At 34.6% G+C, this 20,455-nt stretch overlaps 1 protein-coding gene across 2 annotated transcripts in view; it reads left to right on the forward strand.

Moving 5' to 3' along the window:
* Window positions 1-20,455, forward strand: part of LOC149826752 (inactive glucose-6-phosphate 1-dehydrogenase 4, chloroplastic-like) — a 107,850-nt gene that overhangs the window by 47,025 nt on the left and 40,370 nt on the right. For both annotated transcript variants that reach the window (XM_090018961.1, XM_090018962.1), the window contains exon 4: window positions 4,516-4,610. In XM_090018961.1, coding sequence (XP_089875087.1) covers window positions 4,516-4,610 — 95 coding nt within the window. The remainder of the gene's footprint in view (window positions 1-4,515; window positions 4,611-20,455) is intronic.

The raw sequence follows: 20,455 nt of genomic DNA on the forward strand, positions 1-20,455 counted from the left end.
TGCAACACGAACAAAAGTTTCATCGTAGTCTATTCCATATTCTTGACTATACTCTTTAGCAACTAAACGTGCTTTATACCTTTCAAGAGATCCATCACTTTTAGTCTTGACCTTAAAAGCCCACCTACATTATATTGTCTTCTTTCCACTAGGTAGATCTTGAAAATTTCAAGTTTTAGCCTTTCTAAGAGCTCTAAGTTCATTATCTATGGCTTCCCTCCACTCTACAATTTTTTGTGCTTCTTCAAAGTTTTTAAGTTCCACATATAAATGAATGGCACTAAGGCAAGCTCTATGTTAAGATGAAAAGGATTCATAGGATATAAATCTAGTAGGAATTCTTCTAGCTCTTTCGAACCTACGAGAATTTGGGTTATTCATAGAGGTAGGCTTATTAGTTTGACTATATTTCTCAATCGCACTTTTAAAAGTATCCCTATCTCTATGTGTATAGGTAATAGGGTCAATAGATGCTCCTACTTCGGTAGGTTGTTCAAAAGATTGATAATGAGAGTTGTTATTCTCTTCTATATTTTCATCATTACTAAGAGCATATTATCATTTTTATATAGTATTTCATCATCACTAGAAACATCATCATTTCTAGATAACTCAAATGAGATTCACATTCTTCAGTGCCACTAACATTTTTCCAAAAACATTACGTTTCTAGAAACATACAATTTATCATTTTTAATATTATAGCATCTAAAACCTTTTTGTGTTTCAGAATATCCAAGAAATGCACATGATATAACTTTTGGTGAAAGTTTATCATTTTTATCGGTAAGAACAAAACATTTGCATCCAAAAACTCTCAATCTATTGTAGTTGGGTTCTTTTTTATATAGAATTTCAAAAGGCGAGATCTTATTTAATTTTTTTAAAGGAAAACGATTTATAAGATAAACAGATGCAAGAGTTGCCTCGGCCCAAAATCTTTTAGGAATATTTTGAGAAATAAGCAAAGTTCTAGTGGTTTCAATTATATGTCTATGTTTTCTTTCGGCTAGACCATTTTGTTGAGATATTTTGGGACAAGATTTTTGATGAACAATTTCATTAATTTCAAGATAATTTTTAAATTCATTTGAAAGGTATTCACCTCCGGAGTCGATTCTAAGAATTTTTAAATTATCATTAAATTGATTTTTAATTAATATATGATAGGTCTTAAAGGGTGCAAAAACCTCATGTTTATGCTTAAGGAAGTATATCCAACAATATCTAGAGTAATCATCAATAAAAATAATATAATATGCAAATCCTCCTTTAGATACGACAGGTGTCGGTCTCCATACATCTGAATGCACAAGTTCAAATGGTTTGGTTGTGAACATAGATCTTTGTTCAAAAAACAAACTTTTCATTTTTCCAAGAATACAATAATTACAAGTGAAGTCACTTTTATAAAGATCTTTTACAAAATATAAATAGGAAAGCTTGATGACATTGGGATGCCAAAGAATGTTTTGGAACTTGTAGAAACTCCATCTAGTATAGATCTCCTTTCTTAGAGTCTTCCCCAATCAACTTCTCGGACCTACAATCTTGTACCCAATATTTATTTGATGAGAACTTAACATCACACCCATGGTCCTAGAGTTGAGAGACCGAAAGCAAGTTTAAATTTAGTTTTGGTATAAATTTAACTTTGGGAATAAAAAAATCTTGTATTTCAAAATTTTCAAATTCTTTGATTCTAAGCGAAGCGCCATTCGCGGTTGAAACAAAAGAAGGTGATATATTTTGTGTATTCGGAAAGTGCAAAAATATTTGGAATCATATAAAAAGAGGCACCCAAATCTAAAAGCCAAGGAGTCTTATCGGGAGGAGAAGAAGTTGATATGACGGCACCAGAAATTGATCCTTTGAGGAGGGGTTGAAGGGCCTCCGTGACTTGACAATGCTCTAATGTTGGAAGTAGATAGACTCTCCTCCTTGTGTGGTTGACATGGCCACCTTCTTCTTCCACTTTGGACAAACCGGTTTAATATGTTTTGGTTCTTTGCAAAAATAACAAATATTTTTTTCATATTCTCTTCCTTTGTTACATCTTCCGCTTTGACCACCTTCTTCCCTTACTCCTTGATTTTGATTTTGACATTTGTTGAAGTGAGGAGGCTTGTAGGTTTTCAAATTACTTTTCGGTCTAGAAACGGCATAGGATCCTTCATTCTCATCCTTGGTTGAAGTCATAACTAAAACACTTTGATTGGATTTACTCATTCCTATTCGAGTTTCTTCCCCACTTAGCTTAGTCAGAATATCTTCTAGAGGTGGAGAAGTGAAAGAAGATAAAAGGAAAGATCTTATTTGCTCAAATTCGGGTCTAAACCCATTCAAGAAATTGAAAAAATGATCTTCTTCTAATTGTTTTTGTCGTAGCTTAATAGCTTCTCCACTCCACTTTGATCTAAGAAGAGCGAGTTCATCCCAAATAGATGATAATTCGGCAAATTCTCTAATAGTCATTTCTTCTTATTGAAGAGTTAAAGCCCTTTTTTGAAGATAGTATTTATGAGAAAATTTTTCGAGGTATACATCCTCTCAAGATATTCCCAAACTTGAGATGCCTTCTTGAATTTTAAAATATTGGCATTAATCCTAGTCTCAACCGTAGAGAAAATCCATGAAAGAATTTTATAATTTTTTATTTTCCATTCTTCATATTTCTTATTGTATTCTTCAAAAGCTTTCACTCTTTCCTCTCCTTCAAGAACTTTTATTTCTCCTTTTTCAACTATGGTAATTTTAGGCTCGGGTTTCGAAATCGTACTTTTGATGTATCCTCAAAGCCCTTTTCCCTTGATATGAGTTTTCATATTTCCGGTCCAAACATAATAGTTTAAGCCTATGTCACATGGGTGCTGGTGCGGGTGCAGGTGCGGTTGCGACACGGGTGCGGCACAATTTTAAAATTTTTGGACACGGGGACTCGGCAAAAAAAAAAAAAAAAAAAAAATATATATATATATATATATAATTTTATTTTATTTTTAAAATGCCACAGCTGACAGCACAGGCACAGCACTGTGCACTGTGCACAGGCACAAACTGTGCACAGGCACAACACTGTGCACTGTGCACAGGCACAGACTGTGCACTGTGCACAGGCACAGACTGTGCACAGGCACAACACTGTGCACTGTGCACAGGCACAGCACTGTGCACACTGCACAGACTGTGCACAATCACAGTCACGCAGCACAGTCACAGTCTGCACTGTGCCTTTTTTTATATATATTTTTAAATAAAAAATATAAAAAATTGGTTTTTTAAGGACATTTTTGGACTCGGTCAAAGTTGACCGAGTCCAAAATGTGGACGGACTCGGCCTGGACTCGTTGACCGAGTCCGACTCGGCGTTGACCGAGTCCGACTCGGCGTTGACCGAGTCCGACTCGGCGTTGACCGAGTCCGGGCCGAGTCCGAAGCCGCACCCGAGTCCGCACCCGTGTCGAGGCGTGTCGACTCGGGTGCGGCACCTCCTTAGCCGAGTCCGTGTGACATAGGTTTAAGCTCTTGCTTGAATCCAAGAGAGAAATGTGAATTCTTTTCCACCATAGAAGAGCTTTTAGACAGACAAATGAATCTTCACGATCGAATACACACCATAACGGGTTTTTTTAGCTATCTTGTAGCACACACCAAAGAGGAAGGAGTTTGTAAGGAAGTCTTTCCACACCAAAACATAAAAATGAGTAGGTACGCTTTTCGAGGCAACACCCACAATGAATGCAACACACACTAGCTTCTTAGAGACCAAGCTCTGATACCATGTAAAAATATCTTCAAAAGATCAAGCCCAAAAAATGACTTGATAAACACACGATGATCACAATGGAAAGTATGTGCACAAAGGCACAAAATAATACTCACAAATAATCACAAGTGCACAAAGGCATAAAAAGAATGTATTTATTTAAGAAGAAAGCTTTGCAAAAAAACTTAAATGAACAAGGGGATTCATCCCCTATTTATACACTAAGAGGGGGGCTGGACAGCCGTTGTGCCAGCTCCAACGGCTCTAAATGGCCTGTCCAACGGCTGGTCAACCCATGGTCAAACCCCCAAAAGAAAGAAATAAAAAAAGAAAATACAAAAAAAATAAAAAAATAAAAAAAGGAAAAATACAAAATGAAACCTATATACATATATATTTAACTATATATATATATAAATATACTATCATACACAAAGTATATGAAAAGTATATGTACACACACGTATATATAGTTAAATATATATGTATTTACACAAAGTCTATAATAATTTTAACTGATCCTTCTCAAATTTTCTTCATAAGAGATATCTTTATTTTCTTTCTTTGAAAAAACCAAAATGGAGTTTGTGGACAACCTCATATTAACTATGAAAATACTCGATATGTTTAGGGATGCTTCTGTTTCAGGCTTTCTTTTCTCCACTTTTTCTTTTTTAATTTTTTTTTCACCTAAATGATGCTTCATACCTTTGTTTGTCTTACATTGTGAAGTTTTACTATGGCTGCAGAATGTGGGAATATTTGGTTATTCTCGAAAAGATTTGCAAGATGAAGATCTGAGATCTATAATTGCAGGAACACTAACTTGTCGAGTTGATCATGAGTATGGGTTTCTGGACATTTCCCTTTTTTGTTGTCTTCCTAAATAAGCTCCATGCCATATATCTAAAACACTTCCCGAACTTCATATGCTGTTTCAAGTTTGTATACTGTCTGTTTCCAATTACTTGAACAATGGCATCATGTACATCATAGTCATAATTATCAATCTCAAGGGTATGTTCATGAAGCAGTTTCTTGGGATATTTGAGAAAAAAAGTTTTAGAAGAAAAAAACATATAAGAAAACTAATTTTTTAGTATTTTATAGAAAATGTAAAGCTGGAATAGAAGGGAATTAATAAGATAATCAAAAGGAAACCAATAAAAATACTTTTTTATTTAGAAAAAGGGTACATCTCATATTTTCATGATATTTTCCAGTAATTTATAATATATTTTTATGATATTTTCGAAATACTAATGATATTTATGTCTATTTTGCACACATACACTTGCGCATATAGATGGAAGATAGATGTCTAGTGTCATCGCACTAGCTATGCTATGTTGAAGACAATAGCATGTTTTTTTAATCTATTTGGTGTCAAGAAATATTATGTATCTGGAAAGATCTGTTAGGAATTATGTAAGTGCATAATTTTAATTCTAATTATATCTTCTGTAATTATATTTTTTATGTAAAAATGATATTCTGATAATTCTACAAACTAGTTCTATCATTGCTTCAAGGGGCTACTGTCATTTGTACAGGACAGGGTCATTTGTACACAAGCAAATTCTATTTACATATTTACTATGCATCATTACATGGTTGCTCCAAGGGGCCAGCGTCATAATGTGTTGGATGGATAGCAAGTTGTAAGTGCAGGGATGTTGAAAAGGAAGATGAGTAGGAGCCAACCAGAATGCAGGCAGCTATGAAGAAAAAAGAAACATGTATCAAAGAAGAAGATGAAAGGAACCTGAAACAATACGCCATCTAAACCAGGTTCAGTTGAGACAAGCGACAGTGCACTGTCAAGCAACTTGCTGAAAATTCTCGATGATTATAATCATTGTTCTACTGCATATGTAATAACCACAAATTTTTATGCGTAAATTTGCATAATTTATGTGTTATGGGCCTGGGATCCACCTTTCGGATCCAGGATCCATATGTGAATAATATCATATTTGAAATATATATATATATAATAATAATAATAATAATAATAATAATAATAAAAGGATTAATAAAAAAATGTAAGGGATCCACAGTTGGATCCATTTGGACCCAGCCCATGGATCCACTTCGCAATGGGTAGTGGGTCCAAATTTGCGGACCCTAATAACCATCGAATCTGCACCGGGTCCCGGGTTCGGACCCGAGTCGCGTCCCCCGTAGCAAGTAAGTAACGAAAAAAAAACTCTTAGACCCGGGTCGGACCCGACCCAGATCCGTAACCCGGTCGGGTTTTTAAAACCCGATATCGGGCTGTAGTCTTTAAAAGAGGGGGGCCCGATTACAAGAATCGTGCCTTGCAGAGCATCAAGGGAGAAGGGGGTCGGTTACAGCAGGCGTAACCGAACCCCGCGCCTCTCGGCAAAAGGGGAGGAGATGGGGCGATAAAGGGGAGTGGAGAGGAGGTTCGCCCTCTTCACTCGGTCTCTCTTCTCCTGTCTCTCTCTCTCTCCCTCTCTCTCGTGTGGGCGTGCATCGGAGAGGTGGAGGTCGCCGGAAAGCTGCAGCCACGGCAACAGCGAGGGACGACTTCAACCGACCCTTCTCTCGCAACGATTGAACCTGCTGATCGTCGGAGATTCACCAAAGAGGTACGGGTTCCCCTCTTGATTCCGAGTGAGAAAGAGGGTGCAAATTTGCTTTCCATGGAATATTTTAGGGAAATCTTTAGAGAGAGGCAGATTTGGGGGTTTGAAGTGCCGGAAACCCCAAATCGACAGTTTTGGGGATTTCGGACCGTTGATGGGTGGAGTTTCGGGTTGTTGAACTACGACTCTCAGACCTTATGGAGGAAGATATACACTTACAGGATCCTTCTGAATAAACAACTCTATTACCGAAACTTAAAAAGCACAAAAAAAAATGTATTAACTGAGGATATAGATTTTTTTTTTTGAATAAAACACTGCAGGGAAGCATCATTGGAGACCTAGACATTTTTGACTCAGTATTGGAGACCTAGGCATAAAAAAAAAATAGATAAGGGACGATGATAAAAATATAAATCTTTTTCGGTCAAAAGGGAAAAAGGAAAACAAGAAACCAAGTATTTGAATCGGTCAGTGGCTGGAATATTTTGATTCTAGGAAAAAATAGATAGGAATATGCAGCTAATCAGCGCTTTACATCTACACATTTTATAGTGCTATTCTTGGTGGGATGATATTTCTTGTTAGATTGCACAAATACCATTTGCAGTGGTAATCATCAAAATCACAATAGATCTTTTTTTTTTTCAGATGAAACAGATGTCTTTTAGCTGTTTCAGCAAAGTCCTCGTACCTTGATAGTATTCATAGAATTTCATACCCCCTCTTATAAAAATAGAAGGGACTGATTCGCGGGTTGGTGGAAATTCTGTGATATTGGCTTTCAGGATGAATTACTTGGATTGGTTACACACTGATTCATTGAAGAGTTACTATTAAACTGAAACTTAATCAATCACTAAAGAAGATAAACTAAGAAAGCACTTTGACTACAATGATAACCATGCTACTCAAAGCCTTAAAAAAAAATAACCATTGCAGATAGAAACTCTAATTCCGAAATTAGCATCAACCAAGGAACGTCTGAATCTCATATAGATAGGAATTTTGGTGGTGCAGCTATACTATCAATTTGTTAGTCCCTCATTCGTATAGGTGGGGCAGGAAGCCTAGAATTGATGAAAATGATGGTGAATATTGATTGTAGGCTTTATGTTACAATCTTAATGGTTAAGTAATTACAACTACTTGTTATGTGTAAATGGTGTATTAAGTTCAATAACAGTTTGTGATCTCTATGTTAAGTGCATTGTCTGTTCGATTTTTTTTTGTTTTATACCGAACGCTTCAGTGTTCATCTGTGTTCAGTACATAACAGATTTTTTTTAGTTATGATTCAATTGCCAAACCCAAGACTCATGTGTGTACCTTGGGTATTTTCTTCTTACATAATGTTAAATAGCATTAGTAAGCAGCTTCTGTGTGAATCCAAGAATGAAAATCGGCGACTATAGGTTCACTTTAGAAATTTCAGGTTTAAGCAGGTTAAAACAAAAGTATACATGTATTTCCTATGGTGATCCTAACTGTGAATAAACCAAGTCTTTAATATAGTCTTCTGCACAAACCCTTGAAACCCAACCGTCGCCGACCCTTTTGCTGGCTGTATATGGGCACTACACAAGAAAAAGAAAAACTGTGTTTTTAATCTTTATTGCCATTATGATTTTTGATTCAATATGAACCTGTGTATGGCATGCCGATTTTAGATGGAATCATGTGATGCTATATAATTGTGAAACATTGTGTTTTAAGCTTTACCACCAGAAATGTTACGAGTGCTATGATGACTTAGCTAAACATGTAATCATCCTTGGTTGTTGTCATATAACCTGTTCTCAATGCTTTAACTGAACTTGTTGGATCATACATATGGTTAAATTGAGATATATGGATGTGCATCAGAGTGCATATAACTATTAGTGTTGCATAGACATTGATACGTTGGCACACATGAATGTGCATTGAAAAGCGTGTGAAAAGAATGCTTAAGTGGCATACCCTTTATGATTTTTTTATGAGGGCATTGGTGGCCAATTGGACCATCGGGGGGCAGGGTGAGCCTCGAGGACAAGTTGTTCTCTGTTTTTGATATTTTGATGCATTGCGCAAATTAGAAGTGATATTATGGTTTTCACTGCACTGTTCCTTGTTGCTACGTACTATAGTCCTGTGAAAAGCTTGGCATGTTGTTTTGCAAGCTTATGATATTAAATTTTTTACATGTTAATTTGCAAATGTAAAAGAGATGAATTAATAACCAGATAAAAGAAAGTAAAGAGCAATGTAATTCATTTTCTGCTTGATGTCCCTACTGTAGTGTGAGAATCTTGGATGTTGCGGTTTGGGGGAAACCGTGAGGATACAAAAACTCCGTGGGCGTTGTTGTTGCCCATGAACCTGATATTGAGGTTCTTTTCCTGGCCACAGTTTTAGGGAGAGTCCGCCACTTTTCCTGGGGGTGGTGTGTTTTGACACAACTGTTGTTGTTTTGGTATACCAATAAAGTGGCGCTGGTGGATGCTGTTTTCCATAGTGTCCCCGACTTTGAATGTTGTTTTCCAAGGTTTCGATGGATGATGTTGTTTCTTAATATCGGTCGAGGGCTAAGTTTGGAACCCGGTAATAAAATACAAATTGTGTGTTAAGCTACTCCGGAAACCCTACCTGACCTCGGGGACTGTACTCGTTTGGTGTATCTGCGGGCAATGGTAAATTAAAAAGAGGAATTTAAAGTTGTGTGCATTTAATAGGACATGCATATGGAAAGAGAAAAACTTAAATGAAAGATAATAAAAGGGGGCTCATGCATTGCATATAAATCACACATATTCTTGTTATGCATTAGTTCATGCATGTTTACATCTTCACTTGGTTGTTATATGTTGATCATTGCATGATGTTGATCTCTTTTGCATTTAATTGCCTTATTGATTAAATTGTGATCAATGTTACTTATTTCGTGTTCCCTCATGCTTAATAATTAGTTTATTTTTGCATTGATAGTTCATTGTCTTATGAATTGATTATAACTGTATTCCTCAAAAATATTATATGGATCTTATTTATGCTCTTTTTCTTATTTGATTCATTAGGGGAACCTGTTCGCAGAATTCTTCAGATTTCTTGTAATGACCTCAATTTTTGATAATTATTTATTCAAATTTATTTGAAAATAACAGGTGTTTTTTTTTAAATTTGGGCCTCGGATCCATTACCGGATCCATAAAAGAATGCGTAAATAACCCACAATATGGTATTAAAACTATACTTATAATATTTAAATAAATAATTAATGAAATTCCACTAGAGGGGGTGAATAGGGAATTACTAAACAGATCGATAAATTAAAAATATGCTGCAATAAAGCACAACACATAAACACAGAATATATACTGGTTCGGTCAAAACCCTGACCTACATCCAGTCCCCAAGCAAACCACTTGAGCTTTCCACTATAACATCCGAGTCACTGGATAAATAGTACAACACCCTCTTCCTCAGAGGTCTTCTTCTCTCAACAGAGAAGGGGCACACCCTCTTCCACAGAGGTCTTCTTCTCTCAACAGAGAAGGACAACACCCTCTTTTACAGAGGTCTTCTTCTCTCAACAGAGAAGGGCAACACCCTCTTTCTCAGAGGTCTACTTCTTTCAACAAAGAAGGACAACAGTGAATAATAGAAAGTTACAATACTTCCTATAGAACCTTCAGAATGATATGAATGCACGAATGAAGGATTCTCAGAATGTTTTGTTCTTTTCACTCAGAAGATACTCTTTGTCAAAAAGCTATTCTTGACTTTTTCTTTCTTTTTCTAGGCTCTCTTTCAAATATCGAATATGAATTTTTCTCGTTGTAAGCTCACATATCCATTCCCCTTGTTTGAATAGTTTATTTGAGTGTGTTTATATAGCTTTAAAAAAGTAGTCGTTACTAATTTAAATCGTAGTCTTTTTGAGATGTGAAATGTCATGTCATTTCAAAAACCAAATTTATGGGTTTTCGAAAAAGTTTTCTTTCCATAAAAGTAAAATACAGGGTATAATAGTCGTTGTAATATTTTAGGTAATATATATTTTATGTAAAAAGTCTATTTCTTACAATAGTACATTGAACGTTGGATTGTAGGCTGTCATGTAGTTTTGTCTTTATCCTAATTAAAGATTTGTGGTACATAAGTACTTCTTTACTTTAAATGAGTGTAAGTACAATAAATGCTTTGAGATATTTATTTGTCCATAGTCATATCAAGAGTTTTCTTTATGATGTGTTTTTCAATGTCTACAGAGAGAATGAAGACTTTAAACAAGTCGACATTCTTGAGATGGATATTAACAAGGATTTCTTACAGGAGGTATTTAATGCTATACAAAGGGAATGATGACTTCAAGTAAGTCGACATTCTATGGGTTTGTAAAAAGGTAACTAAAGTCTTTTCACCAAGTATTATATTTGTTTTTCTTTGTGTAGCCGATTTCCATGTTTTGTCTTTTTCCTACACATTTGAAATCATTTCTTTAAAAAGGTAACTAAAGTCTTTTCAACAAGTATTATATTTGTTTTTCTTTGTCTAGCCGATTTCCATGTTTTGTCTTTTTCCTACTTTTAAAATCATTACTTTTCAAGTTGTCTTGTATATGATAGAAGGTACAATTATTGTTTTTTGAAATCATGAATTATATCATGTCAAAATACCTTTTCCATAAAGGTTTGTAAGAAGATACAATTATTGGTTTTCAAAAAGGTGCTTTTTGAAACTATCGTATACTTTTATGAAATAGCTTTTATGAATGAGTATGTAATATGCAATATGCATGCTTCTGAAGGTTCTGTTACATATGGCTCTAAAGAAGAAAAAAAATCTTCAACTTGAGGTAGCCGATCTCTTTAGATGGTCTTTAGGAATGCATGGCTCATCAAGCTTTTTCTTTGAGTATGATTGCATCATAGTTGTATTTGAACAGGAGGTCTCCATCCTTTTTGAGTGAGATATCCTTGCATCAAATACTCGTTAGATATAGGCAAAATATATCCAGTCATAATATAACATTTTTCAAGAAGACATATTATCATATTAAATAAAATCAAATACGACAGTGTATCATATTATGTGACATCAAAATAGAGTTTCTCAACATTCTCCCCCTTTTTGATGATGGCAAAATATGCTCCCCCTGTCAAAAAGACATTATGCATAGAAATAATGCTATCATAAAAATATTAAAAAATGTGAAAGACGAGTATTTTTCTCCAATAATGGAGACAGGTTTTTCTCCCCCTTTGTCATGGACAAAAAGGAAGGGATCAGAGTAAGCAAAGTTATTACAGACAAAAAAAAAATTAAAGTTATTACAGTCCAAAAAAAATAAGTTTACTCCGAAGGTGGAGAGGATTGATGTGTACGGGCGGCTTGATCCTGTTGGAGAGTTTGAAGGGTCTGCTGCATCGAGGCTTGATTCCGAAGGAGAAGATCCTGAGTTGTCTGGACATCCATGATTGCAGAAAGGTAATCATATTCAGATGAGGGATCCGCGTCATCAGAGCCGGTATTATCAGTGTGCAGGGACCTTGGATTGAAGGAAGTAGCATTGAGGATCTGCGAAGGATAGAGGATAACTTCATTTTGAAGGGGTACCTTAAAGTATTTTAAAATGAGAGTTATAAAACACCCAAAAAGAAGAGGTTGAAATTTTTGATAACGAATAAAGTGGGCGAAGTTGATGTTGGACCAGTTGATCGGAGTAGAGCAGAAGATTGCGTAGAGGAGGAGAGAGATTTTTCTGGGTACTAATCCCTTGCGAGGAGGCTTGGGATATAGATTGTGAAGAAGAATATGAGCAAACAATTGAGCATGGGGTTGGAGATTTCTCATGTGCCAGATAAGGTGTGTGAAGTGAGTACAGAGAAGAATTTTTCGAAGTATCGTGTGGTACTATGTTTGTTAGATCGGTGCCGGTGGAAGGAAGGTTGAGAATTTTGCCTAGTGAGGAAGCATCAAAGAACATCATGCGTCCTCAGACCTTGGTGGTGATGGTAGTGCGGTTATGATCGGTGGAAAGATTTGTGTAGAAGAGACAAACAAGTTCGGGATAGTAGGAAGCTTGGGATGAAATGTCTAGTAAGTGTTTAAGTTCGGGGAGAGATTGTTCAAGGTCAAAAGAGGCGAAGTCTTTGTAGTGAACCAATTCATCTTCATGAATTGGTCGTGAGGAAAGAGAGTTGTAAAAGTAAAATAGATCAGGAAACCTGAGATCAGCGGCAGTGATCAAATTGGTTGAGGAGGAGGCCATTGCAAGAGCTTAGGAAAAACGAGCAAGAGAGAAGAGCTTGGAAGGAGTAGTAGTTTGTAAGAGAATAGAGATATTTGTGGGGAATTGGTGAGAGATGAATCAATCTAATAAATAGAAGGTGAAAAGTAATGGTGATAAGAAATGAATGACATTGGAAGTGAAGGATTTTTAGATTTTAGCTGAAAGAGGAAATGCGTGAGTTGTAAAATAAGAGGCTTGTGAATGACAAATCAAATCAGTTGTTGGAAGATAGTGTATTGTATGTTAAGAAGGACATAGTTTTGAAAATTTTCTATATAGAGAAAGGTTTACTATGGGAGAGTTTGTCGAAGTTTGATGTGTCATGTGATGCATATGGACTATCTTTTTAGACTAGGATTTTAAAGAGTATCGTGTGATGAAGAGATGTAGGAAAAATTGTAAAGTGAAGGAAATAATGGCCTAATAAAACAAACAACTTTTTAAGCCAAATTTTACTTTACATGAAAGCATACTAAATTCGTGAGAGATGAATTCGGAATAAGACAAACAAGGATATTTGAGTGAGATGCAATAATTTCTTATTTAAGAAATATTTTTATAGGTATGCGTGGAAGGAGTGTGAAAAGTCATAAATAAAGGTGAGTTGATATACGAATTTGAAAAAAAGAGAGAGAGAGAGATCATAAAGGACAACAATCACTTGATGTATGACATAAAGTCATGATTGATGTTTGGCTAAGAGGACATAGTTTTAATGGAGGGAGTTAATGGTTTTTTAAAAACGATAAATTTAAATATGTAATGGTCACGGATGGAGGTTCACTTCGTATTGGATGGAGAGAGACAATAAAAGGGTGGTACTTAATAGTACATATGAAAAAAGAATGGAGGACAAGTTTTTGAAAATAATAATTTTTTTCATAAAGAGATGTGAAGGATGACACGATAGAAATAGAGCGTACGTAAGATATGATATAACAGATGATATAGTAAAGCTATACGTGATACAACAACTTAACTTTTGAAGAAGGTAAAAAAAAAACTTGAAAAGGATAATCATTCGATTTTGACTAAAATTTGAAAAGCAAGATTTCTCATAGAGTGGCTGAATACTATTCTTTGTTTAAGTTAGAGAGGAATACATTATCATGTTGAAGATGAACTAACTTATCGTAAGAGATGGTTTTCACAAAAGGACAAAAAATAATAAAAGGTGTTATGAGATGAGTGATGTGAACAATGTCATGATAGCTTTTACTTAATATAATTAGTTCTTATGGATATGAGTGAAAAGGAAATAGGACAATGAGACATTATAGATGTGTACTTAAAAGATGACAAGTTGAAAGACATAAAGAATGTGTCATGATGAATGTGTTTTTATAAGTGTTTAGAGTATACGTGAACATAGTTTGACTTTTTTTTTTAAAAAAATTAAATATAAGAAATCGATAAGAATGAAAACGAATAAAATAAAATTTTAATAGAACTCATAAGATGTTTTAGTCTTAGTAGGTGAGATTAATTATAAGTCACTTAGTTTGCATATTCCTAAATCTCTTCTAATTCGTGTAAAGTCTTCATGTTTTAATGGTTTAGTAAAGATGTCTGCTAACTGTTGATTAGTGGGTATGAATTCGAGTTTAATTATGTTGTTTAAGACTTGTTCTCTTAAGAAGTGGTGTTTTATTTGAATATGCTTAGTTCGTGAGTGTAAAATAGGATTTTTAGATAGGTTTATAGCACTAGTATTATCACAGAAAATAGTTGTATTTTCAAAATTTAAACCAAAATCTTTCAAAGTTTGTTTCATCCAGATAACTTGTGTACAAGCTAGGCTAGCAGCAATGTATTCAGCTTCAGTAGTTGATAAGGATACATAGTTTTGTTTCTTACTGAACCATGAAACTAGTGAGTGCCCTAGCATATGACATGTTCCACTTGTGCTTTTTCTGTCAGATTTACTTCCAGCAAAGTCAACATCGCTGTATGAGATTAGATCAAATGTAGAGAATTTTGAATAAAATAATCCAAAATCAACTGTGTCTTTTAAATATCTCATTATTCTTTTTACAGCTTTAAGATGTGATTCTTTTGGATTTGACTGAAATCTAGCACACAAGCAAACACTGAACATAATATCTGGACGACTAGCAGTTAAATACAGAAGTGATCCTATCATACCTCGGTATACCTTTGTATCAACAGACTTACCATCTTCATCTTTGTCCAAAACAGTGGTTGTGCTCATAGGAGTGGTTTTTGAAGCTGTTGAGTTCATGTTGAACCTCTTTAGAAGTTCATGAGCATACTTGGATTGTTTGATGAAAACTCCATCCTTGGTTTGCTTAATATGCAGTCCAAGAAAGTAGTTGAGTTCTCCCATCATACTCATTTCGAATTCCTTCTGCATGGACTTAGAAAATTCTTTACAGAGAGTGTTGTTAGTAGATCCAAAGATGATATCGTCCACATAAACTTGAACAATTAAGCTATGATTATCCACAACTTTTACAAATAGAGTAGAGTCTGCTTTGCCTACCAAAAAACTAGTTTTTAATAAAAAGGTTTTGAGTCTATCATACTAAGCATGAGGTGCTTGTTTTAATCCATATAAGGCACGTTTTAGTTTGAAAACATGATCTGGATATTGTTCATTTTCAAAGCCTGGAAGTTGTTTTACATAAACTTCTTCATTTATAAAACCATTAAGAAAGGCACTTTTAACATCCATTTGATAAAGTTTAAAATCCATATAGCTTGCATATGCTAAAAACATCCTAATAGATTCAAGTCTAGCAACAGGAGCAAATGTTTCATCAAAATCAATACCTTCCTCCTCGTTGTATCCTTGAGCTACTAGTCTTGCCTTGTTTCTTATAACATTACCTGTTTCATCTAGCTTGTTTCTGAAGATCCATCTTGTCCCAATGATCTAATGATCCTTTGGTCTTGGTACAAGATCCCAAACTTCATTCTTTTGGAATTGATTCAGTTCTTCAGTCATGGCTAGCATCCAGAACTCATCGATGATGGCTTCATCAATCTTCTTTGGTTCAAGTTGAGAAATGAATGCCATATTTGCAATCCGTTCTAGCTGAGCTCTAGTCTGAATCCCCTTTGTCAGGTCTCCCAAAATCTGCTTTTGAGGATGATCTTTGATTTCGACAAATGTTCTTTGATGATCATCTTCATTAGATTTGGCTGTGTTATCTAGGAACAAATCTGTACTTTCAACATCATCATCGTTAGTCTGTTTAAGAACAGATTGATCAATAAATTCACAAAAACTGACATGCATAGATTCTTCAATAGTATATGAACTCTTATTAAAAACTCTATATGCTTTACTATGACTTGAATATCCTAAGAATATGCCTTCAATGGATTTAGCATCAAATTTATCCAGGCTATCTTTTGTGTTAAGGATAAAGCATTTACATCCAAAGACTTTGAAATAGTCTATTCTTGGAGTTCTGTCATAGAATAATTCATAGGGAGTTTTATTTAATAAGGGTATAATAAGAACTCTATTTGTTATATAGCATGCAGTATTAACAGCTTCTGCCCAGAAAGATTTAACAAGATTATTATGTTGGAGCATAGTTCTAGCAGATTCCTGAAGGGTTCTATTTTTTCTTTCTACTACCCCATTTTGAGGTGCAACTCTAGGAAAGGCAAAGTTATGAGAAATACCATGCAAGTTACAAAATTTTTCAAAAAGTTCATTTTCAAATTCTCCTCCATGGTCACTACGGATTTTTACAATGGAATAAGATTTTTCATTTTGTAATTTTTTGCATAAAATTTCAAATTGACAAAACATGTCACTTTTGTTTTTCAAAAATATTACCCAAGTAAATCTTGAGTAGTCATCCACAATGACAAAAACGTATTTATTGTGATTAAGACTAGCTACTCTAGAAGGACCAAAAAGATCCAGGTGGAGAAGCTCTAAAGGTCTTTTGCTTGAAATGATATTTTTTGATTTGAAAGATGATTTTGATAGTTTTCCTAGTTGACATGCATCACAAAAATAATCCTTTTTAAAATATATTTTGGGTAACCCACGTACTAACTTATCTTTAGCTAATTTAGACATGTATTTGGAGTTGACATGACCCATTCTCATGTGCCATAAATGTTGAGTGTCATTATTAGCTATAAGGCAGTGTTCAGTGATGTTTTCTAGGTATAGTTCATATATATTATTTCTTCTTATACCTTTTAAGATGATGTTCTTGTTGGTGTCTGCTATAAGACATGCATCATGATTAAAGCTAACATTATAACCTGTGTCACACATTTGACTAATACTTAAAAGGTTATGTTTTAAGCCTTTAACTAAGAGAACGTCTTTGATAAGAGGTTTATCAATATTACCAATATTACCAATACCAATTATCAAACCTTCGTTGTTATCTCCAAAGGTGACAGTTCCTCCTTCTTTATGATGAAGAACAACAAAAAGGTCTGGATGTCCTGTCATGTGCTTTGAACATCCACTGTCTAGTATCTATCTGTTCTTCTTCTTTGGAGCCTGCAAAACATTAAGTAAAACTTCTTTTTGGTACCCAGCCGGGTCCCTTTTTGTTAGATTTTGGAACCCAAATCCATTTTGATTTAGGTTTGTCTACAACTTTAAAGGAGTTTAAGGAAATAAAATTATAATACTCCTTTTTAGGTACAGAAGAACTTTTCACAAAAGTGGTCTTTTGATTCATACAAGAAGGCTTGTTGAAATGAGAGTAGCCAATACCATTCTTGTAGAAAGAGACTTTTTGAGAGGATAGGAGTTTATCCAAGTTTTCTTTTCCTTTAGTAAACTTGAAAACCGTTTTCATAAGGTTCTCAGTTTTACTTTTTAATTCTAAAATTTCTACTTGCAGTTTTTTAGTCTTGGAGCTAGTAGAAGAGATTTCAGAAGTAATAAGAAGATTTTTCTTTTGTAACTCAGAATTTTCAATACTGAGTTTTTCATTTTTCAGAATGAGCTCTAGATTCTCATATTTCAAATGTCTATTTTTGAGAATCGTTTTCCTTAATTCTTCAAAAAGTTCCTGAAAAGCATTTTGAAGTTCTTCAAAGGAGAAATCAAGGGATTCACTTACAGAGCTTTCTGCCATGAAGCACATGTTGGCGGTTTCTGCTTCATCATCATTTGACTCTTCACTTGTGGATGGTTCTGAATCATCCCATTGAGCATGTAGAGCCTTTTTCTTGAAGAACCTTTTCTTTGGTTACTCAGTCTTGAATTTTCGTTTGAGAAGAGGACAGTCACGTCTCAAGTGACCTGGCTTATTACACTGGTAGCACATAGAATCTTCCTTTGGGTCTTTTCTTTCTTTGTACTTATTTGGAAGTCTGTTCCTTCTCATAAAGCGCTGAAATTTTCTGGTGAGTAGCGCAATCTCAGTTTCTTTTTCTGAGTCCTCATCCTCAGAAAGGGTTGGGAAGGCTAGAGTTTTCTTTAAAGATTGTTCCTCTTCCCTTCTTTCCTTCATGTGAACTTCATAGGCCATAAGATTGCCTATTAAATCGTTCAGGGTAAGCTTGGACAAATCTTGAGCTTCTTCAATAGCAATAGTCTTTTTCTCCCAATCAGTTGTGAGAGATCTCAAGATTTTCTTCACCTTTTATGTCTGAGAGTGGGTTACACTCAGAGATTTCAGATCGTTGGTGATGTTGGTGAATCTGGTGAACATCTCTATGATGGGTTCATCTTTGTTCATTTTGAACAATTCATATTTTCTGACAAGAGATGAGATTTTGGCTTCTTTCACTTTGTTGGTTCCTTCATGAATAACCTCCAAAGAATGCCAAATATCATATGCAGATTCATATATAGATATTTTATTGAATTCATTCTAATCAATGGCATAATATAAGGCATTCATAGCCTTTGCATTTAGATTTGCCATTTTCTTTTCTTCATCAGATTATAAGCTATAGTCTGTGGATGGAGATGTGTATGGATGCTCAACAATTTTTCATACAGCAAAATCTATGGACTTGAGAAATATAGCCATTCTGCACTTCCAGTATCCATAGTTGGAGCCATTGAAGAAATGAGGACGAGATGCGTGTTGACCTTCAATATCACGAGCATAGGAGGTATATGCCATTTGTGTTGGAAGACTTGTTATGTCGAAACCAGCAAACCTGCTTTGATACCAAATGAAATTCCACCAGAGGGGTGGTGAATAGGGAATTACTAAACAGATCGATAAATTAAAAATATGATGCAATAAAGGTACAACACATAAAACACAGAATATATACTGGTTCGGTCAAAACCCTGACCTACATCCAGTCCCCAAGCAAACCACTTGAGCTTTCCACTATAACATCCGAGTCACTGGATAAATAGTACAACACCCTCTTCCTCAGAGGTCTTCTTCTCTCAACAGAGAAGGGGCACACCCTCTTCCACAGAGGTCTTCTTCTCTCAACAGAGAAGGACAACACCCTCTTTTACAAAGGTCTTCTTCTCTCAACAGAGAAGGGCAACACCCTCTTTCTCAGAGGTCTACTTCTTTCAACAAAGAAGGACAATAGTGAATAATAGAAAGTTACAATACTTCCTATAGAACCTTCAGAATGATATGAATGCACGAATGAAGGATTCTCAGAATGTTCTGTTCTTTTCACTCAGAAGATACTCTTTGTCAAAGAGCTATTCTTGACTTTTTCTCTTTCTTTTCTCTTTCTTTTTCTAGGCTCTCTTTCAAATATCGAATAGGAATTTTTCTCGTTGTAAGCTCACATATCCATTCCCCTTGTTTGAATAGTTTATTTGAGTGTGTTTATATAGCTTTAAAAAAGTAGTCGTTACTAATTTGAAATCGTAGTCTTTTTGAGATGTGAAATGTCATGTCATTTCAAAAACCAAATTTATGGGTTTTCGAAAAAGTTTTCTTTCCATAAAAGTAAAATACAGGGTATAATAGTCGTTGTAATATTTTAGGTAATATATATTTTATGTAAAAAGTCTATTTCTTACAATAGTACATTGAACGTTGGATTGTAGGCTGTCATGTAGTTTTGTCTTTATCCTAATTAAAGATTTGTGGTACATAAGTACTTCTTTACTTTAAATGAGTGTAAGTACAATAAATGCTTTGAGATATTTATTTGTACATAGTCATATCAAGAGTTTTCTTTATGATGTGTTTTTCAATGTCTACAGAGAGAATGAAGACTTTAAACAAGTCGACATTCTTAAGATGGATATTAACAAGGATTTCTTACAGGAGGTATTTAATGCTATACAAAGAGAATGATGACTTCAAGTAAGTCGACATTCTATGGGTTTGTAAAAAGGTAACTAAAGTCTTTTCACCAAGTATTATATTTGTTTTTCTTTGTGTAGCCGATTTCCATGTTTTGTCTTTTTCCTACACATTTGAAATCATTTCTTTAAAAAGGTAACTAAAGTCTTTTCAACAAGTATTATATTTGTTTTTCTTTGTGTAGCCGATTTTCATGTTTTGTCTTTTTCCTACTTTTAAAATCATTACTTTTCAAGTTGTCTTGTATATGATAGAAGGTACAATTATTGCTTTTTGAAATCATGAATTATATCATGTCAAAATACCTTTTCCATAAAGGTTTGTAAGAAGGTACAATTATTGGTTCTCAAAAAGGTGCTTTTTGAAACTATCGTATACTTTTATGAAATAGCTTTTATGAATGAGTATGTAATATGCAATATGCATGCTTCTGAAGGTTCTGTTACATATGACTCTAAAGAAGAAAAAAAATCTTCAACTTGAGGTAGCCGATCTCTTTAGATGGTCTTTAGGAATGCATGGCTAATCAAGCTTTTTCTTTAAGGAGTAT

This window comes from Nuphar pumila, chromosome 10 (assembly GCF_984573655.1).
Source record: "Nuphar pumila chromosome 10, dmNupPumi1.hap1.1, whole genome shotgun sequence".
NCBI lineage: Eukaryota > Viridiplantae > Streptophyta > Magnoliopsida > Nymphaeales > Nymphaeaceae > Nuphar > Nuphar pumila.